At 35.6% G+C, this 21,583-nt stretch overlaps 2 protein-coding genes across 3 annotated transcripts; one reads left to right on the forward strand and one right to left on the reverse strand.

Annotated features, from left to right (window-relative positions):
- Nucleotides 1-4,667: 4,667 nt before the first annotated feature.
- On the reverse strand, nt 4,668-8,092 carry tdgf1 (teratocarcinoma-derived growth factor 1). The gene is made up of 6 exons (XM_058789584.1): nt 7,899-8,092; nt 7,762-7,811; nt 7,533-7,688; nt 6,487-6,601; nt 6,292-6,401; nt 4,668-5,414 (listed from the first exon to the last, which is right to left on the reverse strand). Exons 1-6 carry the CDS (start codon nt 7,913-7,915, stop codon nt 5,314-5,316), a joined length of 549 nt encoding a protein of 182 aa, XP_058645567.1. The 5' UTR covers nt 7,916-8,092; the 3' UTR covers nt 4,668-5,313.
- An 8,711-nt stretch (nt 8,093-16,803) lies between these two features.
- Nucleotides 16,804-21,265, forward strand: LOC131547746 (uncharacterized). 2 transcript variants are annotated; one of them, XM_058788362.1, is made up of 3 exons: nt 16,804-16,939; nt 17,406-17,571; nt 18,656-21,265. In XM_058788362.1, the coding sequence occupies exons 2-3, from the start codon at nt 17,441-17,443 to the stop codon at nt 21,165-21,167; spliced, it is 2,643 nt and encodes an 880-aa protein (XP_058644345.1). In that variant the 5' UTR covers nt 16,804-16,939; nt 17,406-17,440; the 3' UTR covers nt 21,168-21,265. The 2 variants fall into 2 exon arrangements, with proteins under 2 accessions (XP_058644345.1, XP_058644346.1); XM_058788363.1 differs by having other exon boundaries at nt 17,427-17,571.
- Nucleotides 21,266-21,583: the final 318 nt, after the last annotated feature.

Below are 21,583 nucleotides of genomic sequence, written 5' to 3' on the forward strand. Positions count from 1 at the left end.
ATATATGAAAATATTTACGTTTATACATTTATATATTCATATTCTTATATTTTATATTATATATAAATATATTTAATATATAAGCATAAATTTTTCTTAAATATATACATGCATGTGTTTGTATTTATACATACATAATAAATATACAGAGTATACACACATATATTATGTAAACAAAAACTTTTTGGGATCATTTTAATTGTTTGATAATCATTATATATATATATATATATATATATGGTAAAACTTTTTCATTTGACATTTTCCCAGTCACATTTTCCCAATCCTAAAACGAGGTTTAACTGAGAAATAAAATTAAAGAAACAATATTTTTTAATGTGGTGCATTTGATATCATATGCATGAATATGATTTTTATTTATTTATTTATTTATTTATTTTTTTATGAATATGATTTTTATTGAGCGAAATGAAACATAGATTAACAGCAATAACTTGATGTAATGACCTACACAAAAGCTGAGAGCAGTGACATATATATACACACATACAGGAGAAGAAAAAGAGAGAGAGAGAGAGAAAAGGAACAAATAACATAAACAAACACATATGCTATAGATGGATGCGGTCATTTAAACAGGTACAGAGGAAAGTGAAAAGTTTTGTGAATTCACAAAATCAAATTTCCTTGTGTTATTTTGGTGAAAAATGAAATTAACAGTGTGCCATGAACAACCTTTAATGCAGGAACAGCTCTAATTTCATAGTCATTATGTAAATGGAAACCGATCAAACATTCAATAATAACACTTACAGATGACGGCCTACTATTAAGCTTGTAGGACAAAAGCGAAATCCTAGTGGAATAATATTAGTAATAATAATAGTTGGCCTAATAATAATAGTGGATATAGGGATTGAAGCAGCGGCAGCATGAATAGGATTATAATATTCATATTTTTGAGAAATAAACTGTAGAGAATAATTTGCATGATTATTGCCTCTCATTTACTAATATAATATTTCTTTTTTGATTTTATGGCAAATTCTTTTTTGCATTTGAACATTTACATAATCCTGAAATATTGTTTATTTCCAGGTTAAAATCAGTCAGTCAGTCAATCCAGACTTCTTTTTTTACATGAATACGATTATAATATACAAACTATTTTTGAGAAACAACTAGAGATTAAGTTGCATAATTTAAAAGTCACACCTGAAAAAAGATTGTTCATCTTGCTATGCAAATTCATAAAACCTTACTCAAGATTAAAATCATTATTTGTGGAGTTAAAGATCAGAAACGACTCACTGAACTGCTTTAGCACTGAGATCAAGTTCAGTCCTGTTGATATCAATAGAGACTCCAATAAAATGTTTTAAAGTATTTTATCCACTTAAAACAAAGTTTACACCTAGAGAAATGCATTACTTTGGACAAACCCACATGTGCAATCATAATATTTACATGTTGAGATAACATGACTGAGTTTTATAAAAACTCAAGAGGTTGCTTTTATTTATTGTGTTTTATTCACGTTGCAAACTTTGTCTCTGATATTTAAGGAGAAATAAAGACAAACACATGAGTCAGAAAGTCTATATTTGCTCTCTATGTAACCTCTTTGCTGTCTTAGAGGAAAAAATGGAGATAAACAGACAATCTTCCTCCTAAACAAAAGCATTCTCCGTCTATATTTTGGGAGATCTGTGTTCATCTCATGAGCTTTCCTTGAGCTGCAAGCTTTAACGAAGTTTCAGTCTAACTTCAATAAACTTCGTTCTAATACTTTCAGAGGGAGCTCGAGCAAACCTTTGGGCTACTTGAAATTGGAAAAGAAAATTTGTGATTGTGATTGGCGCCTGCACACACATATGAAACGGGCCGCAGTCAAATATGCCATGCATTAATAATGCCATCTTTTTATCAATAGTATATGACTCCCGGCATGGATTGAGCTGATCCATGCATATCCAAGACAATGAAACTATATGAGCATTAAAGTTGAATCAAACACTTGGAAAAGAGAAAGAACACCTGCTGAGGGAGAACGAGGCTGCGTTTGAAGTGCCTGTGCTTCCTGTATCTCATCAAATGGATATAAGCTTGGAAAAGATGAAGATAAACTCGCTTGCATCTCAGGAGCTGGTTTGAAACAACCCTTGTTTTTTCCGTAAGTGATGCAATCACTTAAAAGTTTACCTGCAATTGCTACAAAAGCATCCCCCGTCCAATCAGCACAATCCCAGACAGATTTCCTGCGTGTAATCCCATGCATCCGGCCTTTTCAGCGCGGAAACTCCTGCCGAGCTCCTTCAGCCCAGTTAAACCCACATGCCAGGCCTCCATTAAAGGACTCGAGCGGTTTGTGCAAATGAAACGCTATCATGGAAACAATCGCATACGGAGGACGAGTCTCCCAGCAGGAGCGAGGACCGATTATATTATAGTGGGAGAGAGTTTCTCTTAGGAGTCACTTTCTAAACGCTTCCATTAATCCTCTTTCCAGAGCGTCTGAATGTCGTGACTCTGGAAAATGTGGGACTTCCTGAAGCTCAAAGAATGGAAACAGAGTAAAAAAGTCTCTCGATGTGGCCAGCTTTGTCGCTACTGGATTAATCTCTGGAGGTTAGAAGATAGAGCAGCTTATTTTAAGGGGATCAATGAAACTTAAAGAATGTCTAATGCCACTTTAGAGTCAAAGGCCTCGAGGCCCCCAATCCTGAGAGTTCAGTGGAGACGGTGCGTCACAAGGACGCTGAGGGAGACAGTGGCTAAAAACTTTCAAACTTCAACTTTTGTGGCAACACACTCTGACTTTGGTGCTTGATGACCAATGAACAATTCAGACCACAAAACAAAAAGAAAAGGTTACATTTTGCATTAAAAAAATGGGGGGACAAAGTTGTTTTAGTTAACTAAAACTAAAAAACACCTTTTAAAAAATTAACTTTTTTTCAACATTGTTCATTTTCATTTAGTTTAACTTAACTAAAATAACAAAAACTAAAATAACTAAACATATGATTAAAAACTATTTAGACACACACACATATGTATTAAATTAAATTTAAAACTAAAATTAAAACCAAAAATATAAAAATACAAACAAAATATTAATACAAACTTAATTTCGAAAAATAGGATCTAATTGATACTAAAATAACACTGCTTAGGGACTATTCAGAAGTTTTACATTATTTCTGTCAAAATGTACCATATTTTCCTACTTTTTCATATTTTAGGCTGTTTTTCATTATTCTCAAAATTCTGTAATAAAGTGTTTCTTATTTTCATATATATACATGTGTATTTTGTTTATTAAATTATAAATAGTGTGTATGCTAAAAGCTTGGGGTCTGTTTTTTTTTTTTTTTTTTTTTTTTAAAAGAAATCTATATTTTTATTCAGCGAGGATGCATTAAACTGATCAAAGTGCCAGTAAAGACATTTATAATGTTACAAAAGTTTTCTATTTCAAATAAATGCTGTTCTTTTGAACTTTCTATTCGTCAAAGAATCATGAAAGAAAATGTATCATGGTTTCCAACTCTTACAACTTTTCAACATTGATAATAATCAGAAATGTTTCTTGAGCAGCAAATCAGCATATTAGAATGATTTCTGAAGGATCATGTGACACTGAAGACTGGAGTAATGATGCTGAAAATTCAGCTTTGGTCACAGAAATTAATTACATTTTAAACTATTTTGTAATAATATTTAACATTTGTACAGCATTTACTGTATTTTTGATCAAATAAATGCTGCCTAGGTGAGCAGAAGAGCCTTTTTATCCCCAAAAACATTTCACCAAATACGAACTTTTTAACAGTAATGATATATAATTTTAATTGTATTTTAACAATAGCCATATTGCTTTTTGTAAGAAAGAATAAAACTAATTATTGTATTGCAAAAATGAGAATTGCCACTGAGAATGAATATAAGAATTAGAATAAGAACAATGAGAATAAATATTTGGGACTTTCTCCTTACACAAAAATAAATATCAAAATGGAGTTAAACAGAGCTAAACTGTTTCCGTTCCTAAATCCTGAATAGCAGGCTAGGCCATATCCTAGTCTTTATCACATGAGACGCCCCTATAAGCATCTCTTTGACATGCAAGCACCTCTTTTGCATGTAAGAGTAGATTCTGCATGCAGAATGAGGCCATTATCACGCTTGACAATGGAGAAGATGCAGGGCTTAGGATGGTCTGCCCAACCCCACCCAGCTATTAATACCAAAGAGAACAGCAGCATTGTAGTGTAAAAGAGTACACTGTTTATTCAGACTGTTTCTGAGAGGCCAGCAGGAAGAGAGCTTTTATACAAAAAAAAAAAAAGGTATAGAAACTCTCAGGCTCAGAAATTGCTAGTAAATTTCATTAAAAGTTACAAAGAAATGGCAAGAAACATGACATTTTAAAGTAGAAAGACTGAAATAGTTTTTCGTCTCTAATAATCTTTGTATTATGTACAACTTTGAAAAAGCAAATACTGTGTACATAATTGGGGTCTTTAGAAGGTTTACTAAAAATTAGCTTGTAAATCCTATGTTTTCTCCCCCAAAAGAGTTACAAAATTAAAACTTCAAGTCGTTTTTTTGCACCCAAAAGTCTCTCATGGTTATTCATAGCCTCGGTTTACTGGCATCCAATCTAATTTTCGGCACCCATGATAAATTGCTTAATTGAAGTCAGTAAACAGTCAGTCATCTCAGTTATTGATGCGAGTTTTAATTAGATGAGACCAATTCATTCGCTCAATCATACAGAGTGTTACAGTACATCACCAGGCAACTCAAGAAGGTCAAGATAGTCACTGAGATTGATTGGCTGGACGATTGTTTATATAAGATAAGAGAAAATAGCCGAAAGGTCAACAATCACGGGCTATCTGAGCATTATCTGCCTCTCTCTCCACTGACGAGCACAGCAAACCAAAGTTTCAAGCACAGATGAGGCGAGAACTTGACTTTAAAACAAGCGCATTGTTCAGATGACATGTATATTTTAAAAGCAAAACAGATGCAGGGTATAAAAAGCGTCACTTTTAGCCAGTGCATTCTCTTGTATAACAAATTCATACAGAGACATAGAAACAGACAGAATTCATTTTGGTTCGGCTGCGCACTGACACCCACACAATATATTTTCAATATAAATCCTATATACATGTTCCTTCACTAAACGGTTGCTTTTAACACAGCTAGTTACACTTCCACTGGAAGCAAAAAGCATTTCAGTGCCACCAATAAATGCTGCCCTAAATGTCAAAGAAAATAAACATCTTGTTTGTAGTCTAATAGAGCATTTATGTACAAAACCTAGTTAAGAAAACTAACTTACAGTAGAAAGGGTAAAATGAAGGCAACAAACATGACAACTGAAGACGACAACGTTCTGAGGGAGCTTGAACGGTACCACCGAACTTCCTGAGAATCGTCTGAAAGAAAATCATAAAAAAGATAAATGCACACGAAATAATATACAGGAATGTTATTCGAAGAAACGGCAAAGAAGCCGCAGACGGCCTGAATAATCATCTGCCATCAGGTTGAATCAAGCGCTAGTCAGTGATTCACAGCCCTATTAGGGAAGCGTTGGAGGTGAGAACTTCTGTCTATTGTTGTTTATCTCCAGCTAAACCACTTACAGGATATTAAGCATGTGTCTGGCATCATGTTATCAACCTTCCTCACTGTAATATAATGGAAATGGCTGCTAAAACAGGCAAAAATGACTTTCTTACTCATTATTTTTGTCGTTTTTCAGTCCAAATATCTAAACCTTCTTAAATGAAGATAACTTGACATATTAGGTCTTGTTTTTTGAGAGAGAGAAAAAATAAATAAAATAGTATTACAACTAGGCAATGTGTGCTCCTCTTACTTTGTAAGTTTGTCTTGTTTTCTATTACAAATATCTTAACATTCTTAAATCTATATACATTTACTTGAGAAGCAAAATAATTAGGAAAAAAATAAGAAAATATTAAATAAAAATGCCAATGGCAGATATTTTCCTTGTTTTAAGCATACTTTTACTTTTTTTTTTTTTTAAAGGAAACAAGACCATATTATGTCATTTTGGTTTCAAGTAAATGTATCTTGATTTAAGAATGTTTAGATATTTGACTGAAAAACAAGGCATAAATACAGAGTAAGAACATCATTTTAGGGGCCATTCATTATATGACAGTAAGGAAAGTTGATAACATGATGCCAGACACACTTAATATCCTTCAAGGTGCTGTAACTGGTTTAGTTGGAGATAAACAACAACAACAGAGCAAGGCAACAAACATGCATCTATAAACTCACCACAGTCTTTGCTGAAAACATGCGGGAAGCAGTGCAGAAGTCCATATCCACATCTGCAGTACGAGCATCCTTTCTGAACCCACTCTCCATGTGGAATCACACCACAATCCCTGGCAAAATAAAAACACAATCATTCAAAAACCTTGTGCAACTACACCAATACCATACAGCTCAATCCTGACGTCATTTAGTTACCGGAGGCGCTCGTCGTATTCGCAGCTCCGGCCTGTGAAGAACTTAGGACAGGCGCAGAAGCTTCCCAAAATGCACGTTCCACCGTTCTTGCAGCAGGTACGGCTTTGTTTAGAAACTGAAGTGAGAAACAGCAGAATATAGATGTTAAACAAGGATATAAACGAAAAACAGCAGCCCCTTCCTACAAAATTTATGACGTGTAATCTAAACAGATGCTACCAACATCTGTTTCCCAACACGACATGAACCATCCAGACACTGTGCAGGCCGTTACGCCTGACAACACTGGAATTCCCATTAATAAATGGATAGATCCACTCCAGTCTAAATGCTAAAAATCGCACAGTTTTCTACTTCACGCACAATGCTTACTCTGGTTTGTGTTTGTAAATGTGGTGTGCAATTAAAGTGCAACAGATCATTCTAGAATCGTGATGCTTTCCTCTGTATTTTTTCATTTTCCAGTGCAAATGTCCAAAGATTCTTAAATCAAGATACATTTACTTGCGAAGCATGCCATAAAGGGATCAAAACGAGTTTATGGTTAAAGCGAGAACAAATATCTGACAGTAGGTTCAGAAAAACAACTTAATTCAAAAGTTTTAATACACAATTGACAGATATTTGTTCTTTTTTTTTTTTAAAGCATGAACTCATTTAATTTTGTCCCATTTGCCATGTTTAGATATTTGTATTGGAAAAGAAAAGAAAAATACTGAGGAAGATTTTGTTTTGTTATTTGCAGTGCATGCAATAGGCCTATGTAATACCACGACTTTATGAATTTAAGACCTTCTGCTCCTTCTAAGGTCTTGGTTTGCTAGAAATTATTAACAAGTCATTAAAAAAAAAAAAAAATGAAAACAAAATTACACGATTCAATTAAAAGAAAAGCAAGTAACACCTTGACTTATGTGTGGAATTTTGACTGTAAAAAAATTATAATAATTAGTTTTTTCAAATAGTAATTAAAATTGACTACAATAATATTTATTTACAACTTAGAACAATCTCTTTTTTTCGCAGTGTGGTAATGATGATCTCACCTCCGGTCAGTCCTATGAACGGTAACACGGCCTCGGCGTTGCGGTGTTGACGTTGCGGCGTTTGCGTGTTCATTTCGTTGAACTTATTCAAGAATTCCGCGTCTTGTTTTGGCTTTCCAGAAACTCCAGCTTTCCTACATTCCGCTCCTTCACATCCTGGGAGGAAAACGCGAATCCATTTTATAAAGGAGCGATGAAAAGCAAAACAACATAAAGATCCGACTTTTACCTGATTCAGACGAAACCGCCTGACAGACCACCACAGCAGACAGCAGGAACCTGTAGGTAAAAATAGCAAATGTGAGGCCTGAGGAGAAAGACAAGCAATTCGATTATTCCAAAACGAATCGTGAATCATTTGCTCACCTGAATAGTTGATGCATAATTCCGTTCGTTAGCAAAACACCCGATCTGCTCAGCACTGCTCCAACAGCATCAAAACATCCCCAGTGTCACCATCGCACACCAAATGACCAGAACACCCTCTGCGGGGTCTGTTATTTATCTTTAGAGCTTCAGACTCCCTCATGACGCCATTAACACCTGTAAACCCCTCCCATAGTCATCCACTAATGCAAATGAGCGTCCATTCATATTAGTTCCGTCAGTCAAACCGGTTTGAAGCGAATCGATTCTCTTCAGTATCACAGAAGCGATTAGAGGCTCAATCTGCGCCCGATCGCCGTCCAAGCACTTTGATGCTCTATAATGCGGGATTGTGCCAAGAAGTATCTTTGTTTCTCAAGTGAAAAACATTTAGATTATAGACCTTAGCGCCATATTTCATTTGTGATAAAAATGAAAATTTATGTAAATAGGTATTTCAATTTTTGTATGTGTGTATATATATATATATATATATATATATATTCAATTCTAAAAATGCATATTTGGTTAAAAAGCATTTAAAAACACATTTGCTCTTCATATATTTAAATCTAAGAAAATACATTCATACAGTGCCACTTCTGATGAAAAACTTTACAATGTAAAAAATACTACAAATATATAAACATTAATAAGCCATTATAAATCTACTTTTGATACAGGCCATTTCATTCACATTTGCTTTTAGCCTAAATATAGGCTATACTGAAAGATTTGAAATCTTGCCCTGTAAATATATTTTGAAAAATATTTTGGTATGTGAAGTTTCAAAGTAAATATATTTTCTATTTCAAAAATATATTTAACTGAAGTTCACTTTTTGCAACATATATTTAGCAGATATTTCAAATATATTTTGGCTAAAAAACATATTTTTGTCATAGGGATCCTCAAATCTGGCCCACGAGATCCACTTTCCTGCAGAGTTTAGCTGTAACCCTAATCAAACACACTTGAACATGCTAATCAGTATCTTCAGGATCATTCGAAAATCACAGACAGGTGAGTTTGATCAAGGTTGGAGCTAAACTCTGCAGTGGATTGGCCCTCCAGGGTAAGATTTGAGGAACCCTGGTTTAGATCATTTTATTGGGACTATTTTCATTATTTATTCTGGTTTTTGTCTGGATTCCAGCTCGGTTCACTCAGGACAATCAAAATTTTTAAGCTCATGAGAAACATAAATTAAGTCAAACTTTTACTAATGCATATATTTTTCCCTTCACAGTTCTATTAACTCATATATTTATTTATTTATTTATTCATGAGTGCCTCTTTTTCATTCATTGCAAATGTACATAATTTATTCATAATACTTGGACAATCCAGTGCACAACACCTATGCAGCTGCTTTTGCCTAAAGTGTACCTTTTCATTGCACTTTTTTATTTTACATGTATTTGTGTGTTTATGTATTGTTTTTATTGTCTATGTAGTAAAGGGCATATCCTATCTCTTAATTTGAAAACCAGATATAAATATCAAATTATTGTTAAAGTAGTTTGGTGTTTGTTGTTGTAGAGGCACAGTCTGACCTGTGCTTCCAGAATAATTCTCAATTGCCGTGGTTTCTTATTTGTTTATAACATTTTTGCATGAAAATCAAATGAATTCTCTGGTGATTTTGTTCCCACAGGCAGACATTTCCAAAGGAGCGGTAGCAGGTATATATAACCACCGAACACCTAAAGTAATTAGAGTAAGTTTTCTTTGAGGATTTTTTGGTGTTTGATGCGGTTCGCTTCTTTAAAGAGGAGCGTAAAGCACAGCAGGCACATCCTGCTCTATTTCTGTCCATATGCTTTGTTATTGGTTTCTAATTAGCCGATTTCCTCTTGGAGCCCGAGAGAGAGGTGAAGAACTTTCAAACGTTTTAGTTTGCCGTTCTTTCGTTTCAACTGCACAACCAGAAACGTCAAATACACTTCAGTATATGTGCCCTGGTTTCTCTCTCTTCATAAATCTCAACTCCATTTAAAGTAAAAAAATGTCTTTAAACAGAAAAAGAATAATATTATCTAAATGCAAGCTTCAGTGATGGACCTGTCCTGTTTTACATTTCACATTTAATGTATGCCTTTTGCATAATAAAAGAAAAAGAAAAAAAAACAGTTCATTTAGTCTGGTGGGAAAAATCATCCTTTTTAAAAAGAAATTACATGCAAATTACATGGCTCAGGTTGATGCATTTTTCATTTCCATGCACAATGAATCACCGCTGGGAGAGCTTTTCTTGTAGTGCCATTAACGTTTTTTGACATCCATGCCAACATTTCCTCTAATTTTTGCTGGGAATTGTTTCTCAACAGAGCAGCCGCTCTGTCCATCTATAGAGGAGTGATCTTTAACGCAGACGTCGACCATGTTGCTAAATAAAGTTGATAGAGTGTGTGACGCAGGCCAAACCTGAAAGGTTAAATGTCAGACTGAATGCTCTCCATGTTGTGCTTGACATTACAGATGCCACTATATTGCATGACAGCCACCTCTGACCTTTTTATGAAATTAAGTAAAAATAAAACTATTAAAAATAATTTTCAGTCATTGAAATAAAGCTAGAATAAAAAAATTAAAAAGCCTAAAAAACCTAAACCAAAATTAGGAATGTCTCCTTGGCAAATGAAATAAACTTAAATATGCAATAAATATGTTAAAAATAAGTAAGTTGAAAATGGCTTTAAAAAAAGGGAAAAAAAGGAATATTTAAAAAAGAATAAAAAAGTCAAAAGCGCATCACCATAAGTGTTGTTACTTTTAACTAAAATTAAAAAATTATTAAAAATGTTTTCAGTAATTGAAATAAAGCTAGAATTAAAATAAAATGTTTTGACAAACTGAAATAAAAATAAATAAAAGTTAAATAGAAATATTTCAAACAAACAAATGAATAAAATGTTAAAAGCACATCACTATCAGTGTAGTTATTATTAATTATTAAAATTAATTATTAAAAATTGTTTTCAGTAATAGAAATAAAGTTGGAAAAAATATTACATAGAAAAACTTAAAATTGAAAAACTAAAAAAAAAAAAAAAACTGAAATAAATGTTTAAGCTAAAATGACTCAAACTGGAAAAAAAAATCTAAATAGAAATATTAAAATAAAAAACTAATAAAAATGACAAAAGCACATAACAAAATTGCTAAAATTTATACAAAAATTTAAATGAAAACTGAAAAAAAAATATATAAAAAAAGCTCATTTAAAATATTAAACATAGTAAATATAGAATATAACTAGGGGCAGTTGTGGCCTAATGGTTAGAGTCGGACTTGTAACCCGAAGGTTGCGGGTTCAAGTTTTAGGTCCGGCAGGGATTGTTGGTGGGGGGAGTGAATGTCCAGCACTCTCTCCACCTTCAATACCACGAGGTGAGACCCTTGAGCAAGGCACCGAACCCACAACTGCTCCCCGGGTGCCACAGCATTGGCTGCCCACTGCTCTGGGTGTGTGTTCACGGTGTGTGTGTGTTTGTTCACTTCTCACTGCTGTGTGTGTGCACTTGGGTTAAATGCAGAGCACAAATTCCAAGTATGGGACACGTCACGTCCTTTCCTTCCTTTCCTTTCCTAATACTAAACAAACTCTTATTATTGTTCATATTTAGGGTTCATGATTGAAAATACATAAACATACATATATAAATACATAAACACTACAAATACATTACCACAGATGATAAAACAAATTTTAAAAAGTAAAACTAAATCCATATCTACTTAAAACACCCTAGCAACAGCTTAGCAACCGTATATCAATGTCCTGTCAATCACCAAAACACTCTAACATAGCAGCAAGTTTATTTATTTCTAGTTTATTTATTTCATATGCAATTTAATTTGGATTCCATTTGCTTGATTAAATGCAAAGCAGAGTTCATAAATGCATGCATTTTTGTTTGCTAATGGGCTAAAGAGGTTTAATTAGATAATTCATTCACATGAAGAAGTGTTAAATCCTGTGCACTAATGAGCAGCCGAGGTCACGAGTCTCTGCGCTGCGCTGCTGTCTTCAGGTCGACTGTGGAGCTGTGCTTTTGTTACAGATGCAGGAGGAGTCAAAAGGTGATTTATTCTTTCTGCTCACAGGTGCATTTCTGTCTGGTACGGCTGACAGTCTGTCATGTTGCTGCCAGGGGAATGTGTGAGGTAATTAGAGTAGCAGAGGTGGGCAGCGAGACGCCCATTTGAGGGGACAAATCCAGATTAAATGTGCCTGCTTGTACTGTTCACTTGTCTTTTAAATTAGACGACTATTCAAATGCAATTGCTAGGAAATTGTAAGTGAGGTTTGCCTGTGCACAACATGACGGTTCCTCCTTTAATATCCGTCTGTGGGAAGTTTCCTACCTGGTTTATGGTCGGGCAGGTGAAAATTATGAAAACAAAACAAGAAAACTTAGTATTAGTACACTGAAATAATTTGAAGTAGAAGTAGGAACCAGAACACCCTAGCAACCATCTAACCCTAACCCTGCCCAGGACACTCTAGCAACCACATATCAACACCCTAGCAACTACCCAGAGTAGCCGAGCAACTGCCCAACAACCCCCCAAACCAATCTAGCACCTACCCAGGGCACAATTGTATACCAATGCCTTAACAACCACCCATAACACCCTAACAACCATCCAGTGTAGTCTAGCAACCACCTAGCAACCATCCAGAACACGCTAGCTACTGCTCAGGACACAACTATATAGCAGTGCCATAGCAATCACTTAAAACACCCTAGCAACCACCCAGAACACTCTAGCAACAGCCCAGGACACAACTATATAGCAGTAGCATAGCAACCACTTATAAGATCCTAGCAACTGCTTAGCATCCACCCAAGACCGCTCTAGAAACTGCATAGCAACATCCTAGCAACCACCCAGAACACCCTAGTAACCATCTAGCAAATGCCCAGGGCACTTTAGCAACTGCATAGCAACACACTAGCAACCACTTAGAAACCACCCAAAACACTTTAGCAACTGCCCAGGACACAATTTTATAGCAGTGCCCTAGCAACCATCCTGAACACCCTAGCAACCACCCAGAATACTCTAGCAACTGCCCAGGACACAATTGTATAGCAGTGCCCTAGCAAACACCTAACATTTACATTTAGTCATTTAGCAGACGCTTTTATCCAAAGCGACTTACAAATGAGGACATTAGAAGCAATCAAAACCAACAAAAGAGCGACAACATGCAAGTACTATTACAAGTCTTGGTTAGCCTAACGCAGTACAGTTTTTTTTAAAGAAAATTAGTAGATAGAATTCTTTTTTTAATGAAAGTAGATAGAATAGAAAAAAGAAAGCTAGTGTTAGTTTGACAAGAAAAGCTAGCAGTTGGAGAATAAATATGCAATTGATGGAGGGTCAAATGTGTATTTTTTTAAATAAAAAGAAGACAGATAGATAAAATAAAATTAGAATAGAGAGTGCTAGAGTTAGAGGGTCAAATAAAGATTTGTATATATAATCGCCTAGTATAACACCCTAGCAACTGCCCAGGGCACTCTAGCAAGAGCCTAGCAACCATCCAGAACACTCTAGCAATTGCCCAGGACACAATTGTATAGCAACGCCCTAGCAACCATCCTGAACACCCTAGCAACCGCATAGTAACTACCCAGAACACATTTGTTTGCAAACCAGAAGTGTTTTTCCAGATGCAAGGCTGTGTAATCTGATTTCCACAAGAGCAAAGTGAATGAATGGATTGAAGCTGTCTTCCAACACAAGCAGCAGTAAACTCAAAGCATGTAAATAATATAAGACCAAAATGTCAATGGCCATTAAATCCATGTAACTTCATCATCATACAACATGAGATTTGATCCCCGGCCAAAGCATGTTCTATAAAAGCCAATTGCTGCGTGACGAGGAAATGAGACACCGGCGCTTTCATTCTGCAGCAGCTCTCGGGGTGAAGAGGGTGTAATAGAGCGATCTCGCTGACTCATACGAGCCCCCTGCTGGCTCATAATTAATTTACATATCTTTGTGTTTCATTCCTATAATTAACAAGCCTCTGGATAACGCCAGTGCAGGCCCATTAGGTGTTTCAGCATGTTTACAGGGAAGTTTTAATGGCATCTATGGAGGTAAGAAGTGCAATTATGTTTACTTGACTTGGGTTTATTCGATTTTAAATATCTGCATTTGCTAAATACTGGTTCCTATTTAATGCCTTCCATAGATGAGCTGAAATAAACTTCCTGAACGCATTAAAGGAATAATATGAAAGCCTGTTTCTGCCATGGGATAAAAAATAAAAGATGGTAATTGCAACTTTTTATTTCACAATTTTGACTTTTTTTCCCTCACTTTTTCTTGCAATTCTGAGAAAAACGTCAATATGTGACATATAAGCTCAGAATTCTGAGAAACAAAAGCCAGGATTGCAAGAAATAAACTTGAGAGAATTGAGAGAAATTGCAAGTTTTTATGCAGTTTTGAGTTAAAATCTTGCAATTCTGCTTTTTTTCCCTTAGAATTTTGAGTTATCTCGTAATTCTGTTTTTCTCAGTTCCGAGAAAAAAACATCAACATGCGAGATATAAAAGAATTGTCAGATATGAACTTGCAATTTTGAGGGAAAAAGTCAGAATTGTGAGATAAAGTTGAATTGCAACTCTGACAAAAAAGTCTATATGTGAGAAAATTTATATTTTGCAGTTCTGACTTATAATTTTTCCTTATAATTTTGAGTTTTTATCTCACAATTCTGACATTTTCTTGCAATTCTGAGAAAAAAAAATTGAATTGTGAGAAATAAAGTCTGAATTGTAAAACAAATGTAGCAATTACCTTAAAAAATATAATAAAATAAAGAATCCATAGGATAGTTCACCCAAAAATGAAAACTCATTTCATGTTGCTCCAAACCTAAAAGCCATTTTATCATGAAAACAAAAGATGAGATTGATACTGGTCTTAAATTTTTTCCTCATGAAAAGCACTTTCATGGTGCCTTTATATTGCTTTTTGTTTTTTGTCCTTTGTGGAGCTTGACAGACATGGTCACTATGAACTGTCACTGAATGCAAAAGATTTCTGAATGGCACGAATTTAGATTTTTAGGTGAACTTTACCTTAAATGTTGTTCCAAAATACTTAACAACCTTGCCTTTGGTTTGCTGTAATGAAATATTCTAATTAGGACACATCTGACAATGCATTATTGATTGAATATCCATGCCATTCTTGGCAGTGACAGCGAGTGCAAGTTTCTGCTTCTTATGGGGAACATTTGACAGAGCTGATTATTGTGATTTCTATTCTGAAAACTGACACGGTAATGACAGCTGAATCATTATCAGCCATGCAAAGGTTGATGCTCTGTCTCCTAATGAGCTGTCTGCCTTCTGAATGGCACCTTCAGCACTGTTTCTTCACTCCGTTTGAAAGGTTAAGATTCAGGATGTCAGCAACTTCTGTGAGAAACAAGGACAAATGTGATGCAAAGTGAACAGTTTTCATATGAACAGCACTGAGATTAAAAGAGCAAAACGATATTGGTGCAAACTTGGTGACAATTGAAATCAAATTTTTATTTGTTGCATACAAAAACAGCACAATTAAACGAGTTATATAAACATTTGATTATATGCATGCAGTATATGTAAGTGTTACAAGGAATAGTTCCTCCAAAAATGAAAACTTGCTGGAAATGTACTCACCCTCAGGCCATCCAAAATACAGATGAGTTTGTTTCTTCATCAGATTTGGAGAAATGTAGCATTCATCACTTGCTCAGCAATGGATCCTCTGCAGTGAATGGGTGCCGTCAGAATGAGAGTCCAAACAGCTGATAAAAACATCACAATAATCCACACCACTCCAGTCCATCAGTTAACATCTTGAGAAGGCAAAAGCTGTGTTTGTAAGAAACAAATCCATCATTAAGATGTTTTTAACTTCAACTGACTAAAATACAAGTCCATACTCCATAATAACACTTCCTCCAGTGAGAAAGTGGTCTGGTCTGAATCAGGAGAGAAATCTGCACAGATCAAAACACCGTTTACAAGCCAAAACAATCCAAAACACCTGTGAGTGGATTTTGATGTGAGAGACAACAGGAAATTGACTTTTTCACTGCATTAAGTGTTATTATGAATTATGGACTCATATTTTAGTCAGAAGCCACGTTTGAAGTTAAAAATGTCTTGATGGATTTGTTTCTTATAAACACACAGCTTTTGGCTTCACAAGATGTTATCTGATGGACTGGAGTGGTGTGGATTACTTGTGGATTATTGTGATGTTTTTATCAGCTGTTTGGACTATCATTCTGACGGCACCCATTCACTGCAGAGGATCCATTGCTGAGCATACATTTCTCCAAATCTGATGAAGAAACAAATCTACATCTTGGATGGTCTGAGGGGGAGTAAATCTGAGTAAATCATTCTGGGTGAACTATTCCCTTAAAGGAACAACTTGTTCGTGGCTATTTTTACTCATTACTGTACTGTACCCGGTCATATACAGATTGTACATTCATAACATATTTAACCTGCAACCGTTGCAAACATCATGCTCTAGTGGCTATATTGAGCACAAGACTGTAAAACACGCTACTTGATCCTTTCGCCCAAATTCAGAGGAATCAAATAACCCACTTTTAATTATCTACTGTGTCATGTACCACCTAAACTCAGTGTATTAATTATCAGCTCCATCATCAGCGCTTGTCATGATGAAACTCATTTTTATTCTGAAATCTGACACCACTTTAATCATTATGTACAAGGGTGACAAAACAACATCCGTTTAGTCACAGGTTTATTGTAATATAGTCTATTGCAGTATCTGGTGAAGTACAAAAGAATATTTTAAATGGATGCAAACAAGCATTTCTGTCAATTCTAATGAGTTACAGAGTCACGTGGCAGCTGGTGGGGTTAAAAATAGCCAGGTCAAGAGTCCTGGTTACACGGGCCAGTTTGGTTACAGTTGACACTTATAAGAGCTGCTTCTGATTCCAGATGCTTAGTAGACAGAGAACAGCCAGACGGGTAAGTAAGCATTTTTTATTAATCAGCACAGAAATATACACTTTTATTATGTTGACAGGACAGCAGTATTAGATGCAGTGCACTCATGAAATTACAATTAATATCGCTAGGAATAAACAGTTTTATTTCTTTTAAATATAGCATGAAAGTACAATCCAGTAATGCTATTTTAGAATTAATCACAGAAGCAATTTCATATGTTATTGTTTTTGCCTGATAAGTGATGATTTCCTGCTAAATGTGTTATATAATGTGCAAATGTTCCAAATAGCATTTTGTTTTGTTTTTTGTCTGCATTTGTTTTGTACTGTGTTTATATTTAATTGCCTGTCCTGGTGAAATTAAGTAGCTTAATCAAATGCATGCTACTCGATGAGCTATTCTAAACAAATGCACATTTTATGGTTAGTTTATGCAAAGGAACATTGCAATCTTGTTAAATCCAATCTCGTTCATCCACTGACAGCTTCATCTCTGCTTACGGCAGGAGTCTCTACAATAATGGACAAAAACACAGAGGTGTTAGTATGTGGCGCTTCAATTATGAAGGATGTCTGGGAAATCAGACTGAGGGAGTTTCGACAGAAACGGCAGCTGGAAGAGCAGAGGATAGGGAAGAGCGCTCTGGAAAGGTGAGGACCTGCCGAACCTCTCGTTTTCCTGCATTTGTCAATCAGAAAAACTCGATATTTACAAAACAACTTTGTGGCTCAAAAATGTCTTATATTTGAGGCATTTCCAATTTGCTACAAGCAGCCCAGTAAGGCAAAATAAAAAAAACAAAAACAAAAAAAAAACAAAAACATTAATTAATTTAAAAAATACATAAAAATAAAAATTATTAAAAATTATTATTTTTTAAAACAATTATTACATTTTATAATAACATTTTTTGAAATGTTTTTAAAATAAATTTCAATATATACTGTATATATATATATATATATATATATATATATATATAAAATGGCACAAAGGTATAGTTGCTAAAAATGTATGTACAATTTTTTTAATATATTTTCTTAGATTTTCTTGCCACCGAAATACATTTTGAAATATATTTTGATGTATGAAGGTTGAGACTATATATATTTTCTATTTCAAAAATATATTTAATTGAGCTTTACTGATTACAACATATATTTAGCATATTTAAAATAAATTTTGGCCACATAAATTAAAATATACATTTTGCCATATGGGGTTTGTTGATAGTTAACCAGTTTGTTGATGTAAATATTTGTAACAAATTCCATTTCATATACTTTTGTAATATCTATGAATATGCTATTGCTGCGCTCATGCCATGTCAGAATTACTGTAATTATTAGTTTCCTGCTTGGAAAAAAACTTTCTGTCACTCATAATTACAAGCTGCTCATTGATGCATTTTGAGCGTTGCCATAGAAAAGAATAAATTCTGAAGAAGACAAGAACAGTTCTCTGAGTCATCTCATAATTACAGTAACTCTAATATTGCATTAATGCAGTTTGATCCCAAATGTCTCTCTGCCTATTCTGTTTGCACATAATAAGGCCATTCAGAACGATAATGAGCTTGTGGTCGCTTCAACTTTAATTGCCTTAATTGTGTAAATATAAATTTTAATAACAGCAGCCATCTTTAATTAATCTGTTAAAACAAAAGAAGCACACATTTCATAATTAACGAGAAGTCTTTTCATTTGTTGTCTGTACCAATTAAACTTTTCATAGAATCAATCAGGATTGGAAGGCGCGCATGTCCTCCAAGATAAAAACCCCTAAAAGACTGGAGAGAAAAGCAAAGCTTCCTGAAGAATCGACTCTTGATGCATACAAGGCTAAAAAGACGCACCTTGGCAGGCCTCAAGGCTTCCAGAGCAGTCGGGTTCAGAGGCAGGCGGACTCGACTAAAACTACCAAAGCAAATAAACTGGCCCTGTTACATCAGCTCAGTGAAAGCTGCCCGGGGTTGATGGTGTGGGCGAAGTCTTGGAAGTTTTCGCAACCTTTGCCGCAACCTGAAGAAATTCCCTGTGCGTTCGACTGGGGGCAATCATGGAAGTTTCTCAATTTTCAGCCAAGCACTAATGGTAAACCATGGTTTGATCTCGGGTTTGATGCCAACAACAATATGAGCACCAGAGACATGTTTCTATGGGAGAAGCTCAGCAAAGCTTTAGACTCTGAATACATTAAACAAGACCTGGTCACTCCAGAATGGGAAAAGTCTTGGATAATCAGTCAGAAAAGAAAAGACTATTATGAAAACAGAAATAAAAATGATTTTGACAAATTTTACAATCAAAACGAGGAAATCACATCAGACTGGAACGAGTCCTGGAAGTCAACAAAGCCTGTAAAAGAAGTAGCTGTTAAGTCTGATTTAATTCAACCCACAGCTAATAAGGAAAAACAACCTGAATTATCATGGAATAATTCTTGGAAGCACTTTAAAAATCAGCTTTGTGTGAAATCTACAAATAATTCTGCTTGGAGTGAATCTTGGAGAGTTGCGAAAACCATATCAGAAAAGGAGTCAAAATCAATCCAATCTCAAGCAATGGTGCCTGAGGAGCTGCATCCCAACATCTGCAACGTGATAATGAATGTGTCTAGAGAGATGAAGCACACAATTCCATGGAGCTCTCAGTTCGGTGGGACGGACGCACAGCTGTCTGAATGGGAAAAATCATGGATGACCATAAAAAATCTGTCAGAGTATAAAGAAGAGATAAATAAAGAGGTGGAAGTGAAGGTTGAGACATTGAAACCAGACAAGCAACCAACTGAACATGTGAAATTCAGTGTACTTGTTTTGCCAAAAAGCCAGAAGCGGCAAGAGATGCTTAACTACTCTGAGCAAATAAACTGGAGGGATTCTTGGAAGATGATGAAACACCAGCATAGAGAAGAAAGAGCCTTGAGGAACCGGAGAAATCCACCTTCGCAGTTCTCAAAAAATCTCACTGAATGGCTCGATTCTTGGAGGCTCACCAACTTAACTCTCAACCAAGATGGCAGTCTATGGCAGCAGGGTTGGTCTTCCAATTCTCAACCCAGGCCTATTAGAAGAGTGCGAGAAAATGAAGATATCCCGCATAACGGACCGGCAGGGGTTCGCGTATGGGCAGAGTCCTGGAGGTCAACGAGACGTCAGCATCTTCTGGAAAGACAAGTGACCAGTGCATCTACCCAGCCGGTATGTCAACATATGTATGCACGATCTGTGGCAGACTGGGAACAATCATGGAAGTCATCAACTCATCTGCGTCATCATGATAGACCCTCCATGACAGCGTGGATGGATTCTTGGAGGTGCTCCACCTTGGAGGATCACCAACCTGAACATACGTGGTTTGAGAAATCAATGGAAATCAAAGGCAGAAAGGAACTTTGCAGAGCATTGAATGCATTTAGCAGATCATTTGATTCTCAGACATTCAAAGAACGATATCCTGCGGATGAGTGGAATGACTCCTGGAGGGTTAAGAAGAGGTTTGATGGTCCTGAACTCCCACAACTAATGAAAAACGAAGTGCTAGATTGGGATAATTCTTGGGTGTTCAGCAGCACAGAGTTTTATCAAACACAAGGTGAATGTTATTTGAATTCTCACCTGACATCTGATGTCAAGAACCATGCGATGCTCAAATCAGTGCAGATCGAGAGCAGGTCAGAATGGGGTCGATCGTGGAAGATGTCACACCCACAACCACCAAAGAACATCGACTTGTGGGTTGATGCAAAGCCAAGGTCATTCAGTGCACAAGACCTGATTCTTTGGTCCAAACACAAAGGCATCTATTATTTACCCTCTGCTTCACTCAAAGACTTGAAGCTGAAAATGTGGAGCAAGTCCTGGAGGTTCATGAAGATAGACCTTGACTCAAAGCACGTGAAGGATGAGGATGAATCTGTGATAATGACGAAGACTATAAAGATAAGAAAGCAAATGTACTCGGATATAGACCAGCAGAAACCACAAATGAAGAGATGGAGTGATGCATATAAAATAGCAAAGACGCAACCACGAGCAAAGCGTAACGTTCAATCCAGATCTGGCAACGTGGAAGATGAAGATGAAGAAACGTTTGCAGAATGGATGGAATCTTGGAAATTCTCAAATAATTTAAAAACCTGTGAGCCTGCCAAGCTATCTCTGAGCAATTGGAAAGTTTCTTGGAAGTTTCTCCTTGATCCAAATGTAACAAAGAACGGCCCAAAAACTAGCAAGAATCGCTGAGGATTACAGACTTTTCATTTAAAATAAATGACAAGTGATGTTTTTAAAACTTCTACAGATTCACCCCAGAATAAAGTTGTGTCCTGTGCAGACAATTACACTTTGTCTTATCTATTGTGTCCAAGTACAACAAACCATAACAACATATCATTATTTCTGATGCAGTCACGCTGACAGCTGAGAACTGCGGCTCTAGTTTAACAGTTTCAAGGCACATCATTTATTCTTTTTCAAGTCATTGCACACAGAGTGCATGTGGTTCAGCACTTCCTAACAAAAACAAGAATGCAATTGTTTAACTCTAGTGCAAGTGTATTAAATTGGACGGAGTACAACAGCAGTTCTGCTGCATGATCACATACTGCAACAATGAAAACTGCAGTAATACAGCATGCAAATCACCATGCTTGTATGGC

Source organism: Onychostoma macrolepis, chromosome 10 (assembly GCF_012432095.1).
Source record: "Onychostoma macrolepis isolate SWU-2019 chromosome 10, ASM1243209v1, whole genome shotgun sequence".
Taxonomy (NCBI): Eukaryota; Metazoa; Chordata; class Actinopteri; order Cypriniformes; family Cyprinidae; genus Onychostoma; species Onychostoma macrolepis.